Source organism: Trichoderma evansii (assembly GCF_050947405.1).
Source record: "Trichoderma evansii strain SZMC 28006 chromosome Unknown GGI43scaffold_2, whole genome shotgun sequence".
Taxonomy (NCBI): domain Eukaryota; kingdom Fungi; phylum Ascomycota; class Sordariomycetes; order Hypocreales; family Hypocreaceae; genus Trichoderma; species Trichoderma evansii.
In genome coordinates, this window is record NW_028145204.1 from 1,126,127 (window position 1) to 1,136,481 (window position 10,355).

At 51.4% G+C, this 10,355-nt stretch overlaps 4 protein-coding genes across 4 annotated transcripts; 2 read left to right on the plus strand and 2 right to left on the minus strand.

Moving 5' to 3' along the window:
- The first annotated feature begins 62 nt into the window (after nt 1-62).
- Nucleotides 63-1,959, plus strand: GGI43DRAFT_393151 (NEDD8-activating protein UBA3). The gene is made up of 5 exons (XM_083204636.1): nt 63-241; nt 297-395; nt 451-456; nt 510-589; nt 654-1,959. The coding sequence occupies exons 1-5, from the start codon at nt 183-185 to the stop codon at nt 1,727-1,729; spliced, it is 1,320 nt and encodes a 439-aa protein (XP_083064892.1). The 5' UTR covers nt 63-182; the 3' UTR covers nt 1,730-1,959.
- GGI43DRAFT_393152 (DNA-directed RNA polymerase core subunit RPC40) lies at nt 1,960-3,411 on the minus strand. The gene is made up of 2 exons (XM_083204637.1): nt 3,241-3,411; nt 1,960-3,162 (listed from the first exon to the last, which is right to left on the minus strand). The coding sequence occupies exons 1-2, from the start codon at nt 3,292-3,294 to the stop codon at nt 2,083-2,085; spliced, it is 1,134 nt and encodes a 377-aa protein (XP_083064893.1). The 5' UTR covers nt 3,295-3,411; the 3' UTR covers nt 1,960-2,082.
- An 8-nt stretch (nt 3,412-3,419) lies between these two features.
- Nucleotides 3,420-8,802, minus strand: GGI43DRAFT_429522 (uncharacterized protein; the record flags this gene model as incomplete). The annotated part of the gene is made up of 3 exons (XM_083209124.1): nt 3,420-7,588; nt 7,646-8,294; nt 8,431-8,802. The coding sequence occupies 3 exons, from the start codon at nt 8,800-8,802 to the stop codon at nt 3,942-3,944; spliced, it is 4,668 nt and encodes a 1,555-aa protein (XP_083064894.1). The 3' UTR covers nt 3,420-3,941.
- A 511-nt stretch (nt 8,803-9,313) lies between these two features.
- GGI43DRAFT_379443 (proteasome core particle subunit beta 2) lies at nt 9,314-10,262 on the plus strand (the record flags this gene model as incomplete). The annotated part of the gene is made up of 2 exons (XM_083202839.1): nt 9,314-9,439; nt 9,573-10,262. 2 exons carry the CDS (start codon nt 9,314-9,316, stop codon nt 10,260-10,262), a joined length of 816 nt encoding a protein of 271 aa, XP_083064895.1.
- Nucleotides 10,263-10,355: the final 93 nt, after the last annotated feature.

The following is a 10,355-nucleotide window of genomic DNA, read 5'->3' on the forward strand; positions in this document are numbered from 1 at the left end:
TCACCTGACCTCACCGAGCGTCACCGAGTCTCGGCCAAGGCAGCTCCTCCCACCTTACCTAACAGCTACAGCTTGCCGTCATCCTGCACTAATGCTCCCTCCAAAACACCTGCGAGCCTGATACGCCCTCTCTTTGTTGCCCGTCGTCTTTAGTTTCTGCGTCGATTATCATTTGCTACAATATGAGTGTCGAAACCCAGAGGGCAGCGGATGTTGTCGCTGACAGCCAGACGATACGATGGTCAGTGCCCGAGACCCGGTGATGCGCCATGCGACGAGCTGACAGGCAGATGCAGGAAGTATCTCGACCAGATCAGACGCAACCCGGGCCCCTTGACAGATCCGATGGCCGTGGAAGAGGAGTTTCTAGCCCAATTCGAGAAGTTTAAGATCTTGTATGTAGCACAATGATGAAGCAGAGAAAGCAGACGTTTGGCTGACCAGACATAGAGTGATGTTCGTCCTACCTCGCACGGATACTTCTTACTCCAGACTGACGGTAGCTACAGTGGCGCAGGTGGTCTAGGATGTGAGATTCTGAAGAATCTGGCCATGTCCAAGTTCAAGGATATCCATGTAATCGATATGGGTGAGGCGAATTGATATACACATCGCAAATGTCACTGGGGCTAACGTGGATTACGGCGGATAAGACACCATCGATATTTCCAACTTGAACCGACAATTCCTCTTCCGAAAGTCAGACGTGGGCAAGTTTAAGGCCGAAGTGGCAGCGAGATTCGTCGAGCAAAGAGTCAAGGGCGTTAAAATCACCGCCCACAATAACCGGATCCAGGACTTTGACGAGGAATTTTACAAGCAATTCCAGCTCGTCATCTGCGGCCTGGACAGCATCGAAGCTCGACGATGGATCAATGCTATGCTAGTCTCCATTGCTGAGGAGGCAGAAGACCCCGATGGAATCAAGCCTTTGATCGATGGCGGCACCGAGGGCTTCAAGGGACAGGCTCGAGTTATCCTTCCCTCAATTACATCATGTATAGAGTGTCAACTCGACATGCACGCTCCCAGAGCTGCTGTCCCTCTTTGCACTATTGCCTCTATTCCGCGACAGCCGGAGCATTGCGTCGAATGGGCCCATGTAATTGCCTGGGAAGAAGAGAAACCCTTTCCTAAGCTCGACAAGGACGACCCTGAGCACGTCACTTGGATCTACCAGAAGGCCTTGAAGCGCGCAGAGGAGTTTAATATCCCAGGAATCACATACTCAATTACTCAGGGAACCATCAAGAACATTATTCCTGCCATTGCTTCAACAAACGCCATCATTGCCGCTGCCTGCTGCAATGAGGCATTCAAGATTGCTACCAACTCGGCGCCATGCTTGGGCTTTGAGAACAATTACATGATGTATTCTGGTAACGACAGCATATATACTTACACGTTCAAGCATGAGAAGAAGGAAGACTGCCCAGTCTGCGGCCGAGAGGCTCGACCCTTGGAGGCTGATCCTAATATGACCCTCCAAGATTTATTGGATTCCTTGGCTATTCGCCCTGAAGCTCAGCTTAAGAAACCGTCCATTCGAGCTGAGGGAAAGACTCTGTATATGCAAGTTCCTCAGAGCTTAGAGGAGCAGACCAGACCGAACCTGAGCAAGTCTCTCAAAGACCTTGGGCTCGAGAATGGCCAGGAAGTTGTGGTTACGGATCCTGCATTCCCTCTTGAATTCAACTTTTATTTCAGATTCAAGACGGAGAGCTCTTAAGAGGAGCTGATTCTTATAAATTAGAACTTTTTCTTCAGTTTATCTTTTACGACACTTTGGGGGTTTATTTACGGAGTGGGGGTTTTCTCTTGGGCATTTTCCTGGCGTTGGAGACATGACGGGCCATATCATTGCATCTTTGTACATGCGCAAAATCGAAAGAAAACAAGGCAGATAGCAACTATACAGATGGATCCTAAATATTTTATCATTTTCCCTTTTTTACTTATTTATTGCTCATGAGAGACGACACGCAAGAATATTTAAAAAGCATGCGTCAAAACATATGTAGAATGCAGCTATTACCATGCCCCGATTTATATACAAAACGCCTTCAACCAAAATAACACAAATCACTGAACCATGTTAATCACCTGCTGCTCCAACTTTTTGCACTTCAGCTTCAAGTGCTTCACTGACTCGAGGAACAGCTCATCGCTATCCCACTGGCCTGTGCTCTCAATTGAGAAGATGAAGTGGTCTCTCCTTCGGCCAAGCTTGACCTTGCCCTCAAACTCGGGGTGTCGCAGCGCCTCTCTGCTGACGGTGTCCTTCATCGAATCCTTCACCACGGCCTTGACCTCGCCCAAGTGGCCCTCGTAGCCGCTGCCGGTCTTCTTGACATCTTCCCTCGTGACCTCCTCGAGGCCGATGACGCCCTCTGGGAAGCACTTTTGGAATTTCTCGGCGTCAGCGCCAAGGATAGGGCGGGTGATGTGGATGAGCGGTAGGAGGCGGTAGGAGGCGGTCGCGACGGGCGAGAACTTGGAGTGGTCTGCGCCAATGCCCTTGTGCATGTGCATGGCCAAGTTGATGGTCTGCTTCGGCCGTAGCTTGGCGATGAGGATGTCTGGGTTCACGGGCCGGATGGCGTCCTCGCCGCTAAAGTGCTCGGCCTGCCTGCCCGTGGGCACAAAGACAATGTCCTTTGCGTAGACGTGCGCGTGGTTGTACGCCTTGAGGGGGTCGTTCTCGGTCGGTTCGGCGTCCGGGTTGACGGTGCATGTGATATTGAGCTCCAGGCGCACCGTGTTCCAGTCGAAGCTGTTTGCGTACTGGTCCTCGCCGGCCTCGGGCTTCTTGTACCATTTCAAAAAGTTGTGGATGCCCTCGCGGCCGCCGTTGAAGGGGATGAGGCCCAGTCTGTGGGCGAGCACCTCATCCTGGATGACGGAGGTGTTGTTCTCTATGAAGACGTCTTCGATGGCCAGAGTTGGGATCTCGGCGATGAGGATGCGGCGAAAGGCGTTTGCGAGAGAGGCGTCGATGCCGATGAGGGAGAAGGAGGCGTCGTTGGCCTCGTTTCGGTGGAAGTTGATGGAAAAGGCAGATTGGAAGTGCTCAATGGAGAAGGCGTGGTCTTCGCCGGGGAAGTGGCCTGGGAAATCTGTGGAAGAGACGTTGGTGACTGTCTCTTTGTTGATGCCAACGGTCTAGACAAGAAAAAAGATTTGCTATTAGCAACCATGCAATGAAGCTAGCAGGTTGTCATTGGAGATAAAAAATCTTACATTTCGGCGTAGGTGCTCCTCCGCACTGGGAGCAGCATGTCGTGAAGGCGCCATTTTTATGTCTGTCGAGGAAATGGGGAGTTTGGAATCGCAAGAGGTGCAGGTCGGCTTCTGCTGAGTGATCCAGGGAAATTTTTTGGATGCGATAACGAATTGGCGATAGATAGCAGAGAGCGAGCCCCGCCAAGGTGAGCCAAGGTGAAGGAGAAAGCATCTGCCACTAAACCTTTTTTGTGCTGGTGCATTTTTATTACATCATCTTCGCGACGACTGAAGAGAGCTTCAAGCAAGTTCAATAGTCTTATGAATAGCATTAATCAAGAAGGTTGATGTCGCAGTACTGCTTTTCCCCTTATTCCTCATTTTTTGAGATAGGCGAAGAACTACATATATAGCTCCAACGAACGTTAGAACACCAACTTACAACACTGTAGAGAGCGTCTTTGCACCTAATATATGTGTAGCTGAATGGCAAACGCCAACATCGCCTATTGCTATTATGTTATATGCGCAATATTCATAACCCATAATACATTGCTTTAGCTATACCAAAGTCAAGTTTCCATGTCGTGCTATCTAACCTGATAAACCGTTTGAATTAACCTAAATATTCACAATCCATATCAAGCGTCACTACTGCATTGGTAGTGGCCATTTGCTCCAATTCCATTGTTTTCTTTATTTTTTTCCCTGTTTTTCTTTCACTCGATATCTTCCATATTCCATACACTGACGCCTTTCTTCTGTACACTATCTTTCAATCTGGAAAGTACTGCTTGCCGCTTGGCTCTCTTGTCCATAAGATCTCCCTTTTCTTCCCTGCTGAAACCGCTAACCTTCTTTCGCGGTGTGTGAATCGAACTGGATACAGACATGACACTCCCGGATAGACTTCCAGATATGCTCTGGCGGAAATTGCGAGATGGTGTCGCGTCCGAAGCGAGCAGGATGCTCCTCCTTGCCTGCGATGTTCGGAAAGGAGATCCATCCCTAGTAGGTGAGTCCAGTCGCATCCTACGCAGCTGTGTTTCCAAAACATCGATATCTCCACTGCGCTTCTCTACCATGCTTGTCATTTTAGTGATTGTCTTCATCACAGCTTCCACAGTGGGAACGTTCGTGCCCCCCCTGCCCGAAGCGCTTGAGAGTGACGCCATGCGAGTCTTGAGAAGAGTCAATGCCTCCTCTGCTTCGGCGAGAAGTTTTGAGAAGTTCGTGTACTCCCGCCTCAGTTCATTCTGCTGTGTTTGCTGTTCTGCACTAAGAGGGAGCGATCGCGCAGCGTCAGCCTGGTTTGGATCTACTCTCGCCATGACAATTCTCTTCAGATCCTCCTGCTTGGCTCGGAGCCGGTGCATGTCCCTGGCTAGGTCTTGGCAGGCCTCGAGTTTGTCGCGAAGGTCCTGTACCCGACCTTCATCCAAGTCGCCAGAAAGCTCAATGTCGAGAATCTCCCCAAGGTCATCAATTTCACATAGAACCCAATCATCTGGATCTTCGAGGTCGTCCGGAGATCTTCCATCTGGAATGCGGTTATCGGTATGTCCTTTTGTAAAGGCCCTTACAGACCGAGCATTCAGTCCAAGGGTATCAATCATTGAGTTGATATCTCGGTAAACAGCCTCGACCTGCGCAGGAATGCTTTCCTGGGCTGGCGGCGCAACATTTGAATGGGCGATAAATTCATCCAGTACTAATTTGCCTTCAACTTCAGACGCAAGGAGCCTTTGTACACTTTCATCCTCTTCGTCAATCAATACCCGACCCTCTTCGGCCTGTTGTCGCTCTCGTAGTTTTCTTGACTGCGTAATAAATGGATCTTCAGCAGCAGTCTTGTCTTTGCTTGATGTAACAAGCTGCGCTCGCTTAGGTCCCAAAGCTTGGGGAACCACACCTGGTGCATTGGCAGATCTAGTGGCATCCGACAAAAGGGCACGGTTTCCCACTCCGCCTTGCAAGGCGCTTGGTAACCGAGGGCTTGGGGTTTTGCCGACCTCCCCAAACAGTGGTCGTGACCGTTGCTGTTCCGGAGTGTGTGTAGGGCTGAGGTCTTCAGCTACATCAATGCCGCTACCCTCAGATGCATTGTCATCTAATTCGCTCTCTTCTTCTTCTTCTTCTTCTTCTTCTTCTTCTCCTTCTTCTTCTTCCTCCTCCTCCTCCTCCACCTCCTCTTCTTCTTCCTCTTCCTCTTCTTCATCTTCAGACTCTGGAATAGGGGCTCCCTTGGAAGATGTAGGAAGTGCGAAGCTGGCTGGTGATGCTGAAGGTGCTGCTTTAGAGAAAATGCTTGCCTTAGTTGGGTCAGGGGGTAGAGGGGCGTCTTCGATTACTGTTGATTTCTCCTTAGTTAAGAAAGGGTTGGGCTTCGTTGCCGTATTCTTTGGTGTGGTAGTGGCGAAAGGGTTTTCCTTAACCGTTACAGATTTGTCTGAAGAGAACAAGGTGCTCTGTTTAGAAGTTGGAGCGCTTCCAAAAAAGCTGGAAGAGGCGGACGTGGTGGATGAGTCTGAAGAATCACCGATTAGATAAGATGACTTGCTTGTTGTATCTGGAGGAAGAGGTGTATCGAATGTGTCCCCACCTTTGCTTGCAAGAGCCTCAGCAGGCTTTCCGAAAGACGCAGACCCAAATGCCCCAGAACCAGCAGGTTTGGCTGGCTCAGTCTTGGCTCCAAATAAGCCACCACTTGCTGGTTTGGGGGTGGTGCCTCCTGATCCAAATAATCCAGTTCCTGTAGTTTGTGGAGTATCTGTTTTGGCACCAAAAAGTCCAGTTGCGGCAGGTTTGCTTGGTTGGCCGAAAACTGAAGTGCCAGTGGTTGAGGATGGGGTACCGAATCTCGCCGGTGCGGGAGTTGCTGCCGGGGTTGTAGATTCAGCTTGCGGAGACACTTCAGAAGGTTCGCCAGTATCCATATCTTCTTCAGGGACCTTGTTTTCGGTATCGTTGAGGGCTGCTCCAAAATTCGATCCAAACATTGATGATCCAGAGGGTGCAGGTGTTTTGTTATTATCTTCTTGAACGGATGTATCAGGCTTGAATGAGCTTTCTAGTTTGAATTGAGTTGACCCAAAAACGCTGCCGGCTGGCTTGTCTTGAGTAGAACCAAACGCTCCTGAGGTCTTCGATGGGAAGGCAGTGTCTGCTGAACCAGATCCAAACGAGCCTCCAGTTCCGAACGCGCTTCCAGTTCCAGCTAGTTTACCACCACTGCCAAAAGCGCTAGTCCCTGAGGTATTAGTATTGTTACCAGAAAGAGAAGCAAACCCCCCTTGAGAGGCAAACCCGGCGAACCCTCCAGAAGATGTGGGCGCAGAGGCTTGAGCAGTGCTTGCAGCGGTGCTTCCAAATGGGCTTTGAGCAGCTTTGTTCGCAAAACCAGCAAAGCCTGATTGGCCAAAGGCTGGAGTGGACGCTGCTCCTGCTCCTGCTCCCATACCACCACCAGAGGCCCAGGGACTGGCTCGCATGCCTAGCTGGGAGGATTGACCAAAGGCGCTCGACTTTCCAAAGGCGGCAGCCGGTGCCGCTGAGCCAAAAGTGCTTGATCCGAAAGTCGCCCCGCCGCTTGGCGTAGTAGCAGCGGCTGCACTTCCTGATCCCCATGGAGAGGCTTTCTGGCCTAGCTGTGCCGAAGATCCAAAAGCAGGAGCCGCTGAAGTAGGTGCGGAAAAGGGCGAAGGTGATGAGCTACCAAAGGGCGAGGCTACAGCTGCGGCTGGTGCTGGTGCTGACGTGGGCACCGCATCACCTTGAACTGCTGTCAACCCCGAATAGGCGGTACCTTTCTTGATAGAGTCAGTATAAATGACCCACCAGGAGCAGAGTACACCTTCATGAGTCAGAACCCAGAATCCTGGTAAAGGCGTCGGCGACTCTTCAAGCTCCTCTTCTGATGGTATAGGCTTATAGACTTTGTCCTTGCTGGACAGGTCCAGGGCAATTCCGATGGGAGTCGAATCGTCCATGCTATCAGTCATTGGAAGGGTGGGTCGCTTAGAGTCATCGAGCAGTTCGGTAGTCGTAAAAACGCCTGTGATGGAGTCGGCAGGCCTATCGGTTGCAAGTGCACTTTTAGACCGAGTCAATAGACCGATATCAGATGTTGCTGTGGACGAAACAATAAGGAGATCCTGAATATCGGGAGGGAAGTCTCTCAGTCTCAGTATGGTATGATGAGGGATCTTCTCAGATCCAAATGGGTCAACAGGATCCATAAGCTTTTGGTAGGTGAAGGTAGAGGGCAGTTGACGTGTAATGACGTGGTAGACCGAAGAAGGAGGGGAATCATTAGTTGTATGAATGGCAAGAAAGAGGTTATTCTCAAGCCATGTGAGTGATGATACTATTCAGTTGTCAGCATGAAGACTTCTTCTCGTTTCTCAGTGACCAATGATTTTACCATGGCAGTTGCCCATATTGGGAGGTTTGGGTATATCGGCTTTGCCTTCTCCCTCAGGAGTCATTTGGTGAATAGTTCCATCAGCCAATCCAGCACAAAGTTGTTTGCCCTTTGAGCTCCAGGCAGTACAGCTAACCTGGCTCTTCAGCGCGTTGCTGATTTTCCTCTCCTGGAGGTTTGCAATATGGAGGTTGCCACCATTGGTGACAATAGCACAAAGCTCTGGAGCCATAGGATTTGGCACCAGCGACCTCAAAGCCTCTCCATTTGTTGATAACTCAAACGCGGAATTTGGCGATCCTTGGAGAAGGCTCTGCACTTCGTAAACGGCAAGACCACCACCAGATTCCGCTGACAGCACAAGGTAATTCTCGTCGGCGGTAAACACTAGCTGCGACACCCGCATAGGCATGGGGATCTTGAGCTGAGGCTCGAAGCTTCGAATATCGGAATCGCCATCTTTGGGTCCCTCAAAGCCTTTTCGAATCGACTCAGTTGTGGCGATGATGACTTGGTCAGGGCCGGCGGCAGCAACTAGGCCTCTCTTTGAGGCAACGCTTAGGAGCGAGGAGGTAGCAGTAGGAAGTGACTCCCAAGGAGTAGTGAGGCGAAGTTTGGCATCGCCAGCAATGGCGAGGAAACCGAGGGCCTATATGATAAGAAAAAGTTTGCGTGTCAATGGTCTGATCATCACTTTTGGTTGCCCATACAACAGAAAGACAACAAAAAAAAAAAAATGTTGCAATGAATTCAACGACCAAGTACAGAAAAATATTTCTACTCACCTCAGTTTGAATAGTTTCCAGGTCAGGGCCTGCATTGACCGTTCCCGCGCCCCCATTCATGGCGTTGTTCGAGGCGTTGAACCCAAAAGCCATTGTCGTCGCCTCAGACGAGCTCCGAATCTCGTTGACAATCCGACTCGTGGATGAACATGGGTCTGCGGCGCCGCGCTGAAAAGTCCCGTCGTCGCTGGAGCTCCCGCCGGCAGAAGCTGCGCCTGGTGCCGGGGCCCAATTCGGAGGCAGAGACCGCGAGAAGGGCGAGGGCGCGGCAAAGAATCGGTGAGGCGAGAAGACGCGTCGGTTGCTCTGCTGCAGCGGACTGTGCAAGAGTAGCGATTGGAGGTGCAACGGGAACTGCGCCGCCTGCACCATTCTCGCGACCCTTGCATGCGAAATCCAACTTTTTGGGAGCTCTCTGGGTGGAATCACGTGGGTTCACGAGAGCTTGAGCCAATGGCGCGTGCAGTTGCGCTCCATCATCCCACAGGCGAGGCGGCTGGCCAATCAGAGGCGCTGCCAGCTGTGCCGGGGGGCTTTTATAGAGGGGAACAGCAGCACTACCAGGCACTACAGGTGGGAGCTTGTATCTTATGCGCTAAATTTCAGTGCTTGGTGACTTGGCCCAGCCAAGTCGTTGGCAGCAAGGTGCCTAAAGGCAGAAGGCAGCTTTTAGCCTCGTCATCAGCTACCACTACTATACTCAAACATCGACCATCTCCAGCCTGCGAGCTTCACCAAAACGACGGAACCACAAATCATTGAAGCGCGACATACGACACAGCGAATGCTGATGCTCCACGGCCGTTAGACTTGCAACTTGGTACACACGAGAAATAGACGAGACCAGCACGACTGGTCGTAAAAGCACCACAGCAGCCTCAAGATGCCGGGCTTCGACTTCTCCAACTACAACCGCAATGCGGCCCTGCACGCCCGGGGAGTGCCTCTGCCCAAGGCGACCAGCACAGGAACAACCATTGTCGGCTGCATCTTCGACGGTGGCGTTGTGGTGAGTAGCCCAGACTCTGCTTCTTCTGCTTGCTGCTCCCCTCTCAATCACCCCTCCCCCTCTCTCCCTGATATGAAGCAGAAAACAAACATCACAAACCGAGGACATCTGGCTTACGAAACCCAACAAACAGATTGCTGCTGATACCCGAGCCACATCCGGTCCCATCGTTGCCGACAAGAACTGCGAGAAGCTTCACTACATCTCCCCCCAGATCTGGTGTGCCGGTGCCGGTACCGCCGCCGACACTGAGTTCACCACCGCCCTCATCTCCTCCCAGCTCGAGCTGCACTCCCTCTCTACCGGCCGCAAGCCCCGCGTCGTCACCTGCATGACCCTCCTTAAGCAGCACCTCTTCCGCTACCAGGGCCACATTGGTGCGTACCTCGTCGTCGCCGGCTGCGACCCTACCGGCACCCACCTCTTCACTGTCCACGCCCACGGTAGCACAGACAAGCTCCCCTACGTCACCATGGGATCCGGCTCTCTCGCCGCCATGAGCGTCTTCGAGACGCAGTGGAAGGGTGACCTGACACGAGATGAGGCTGTCAAGCTGTGCAGCGACGCTATTCTGGCTGGTATCTGGAACGATTTGGGTTCTGGTTCCAACGTCGACGTTGCCGTCATTACCAACGAGAAGACTACCCTGCTACGAAATTACATCAAGCCCAACGAGAAGAGCGCGAAGCTGCAGAGCTACCGCTTCGAGAAGGGCACCACTGCCGTCTTAAACGAAAAGGTCATCAACAAGAGCGATCTTAAACGATTTGTCACAGTACACGACTTACCGGTTGAGGGCGAGAAGATGGATGTTGATACCTAAGATGGGAAGGAATAGCGGGCGGTTATGACGTGACTTTTTGTTATCCGCGAAATAGTTAACAGACTAGAAATCAAATAAAATTTCAAAGCTATG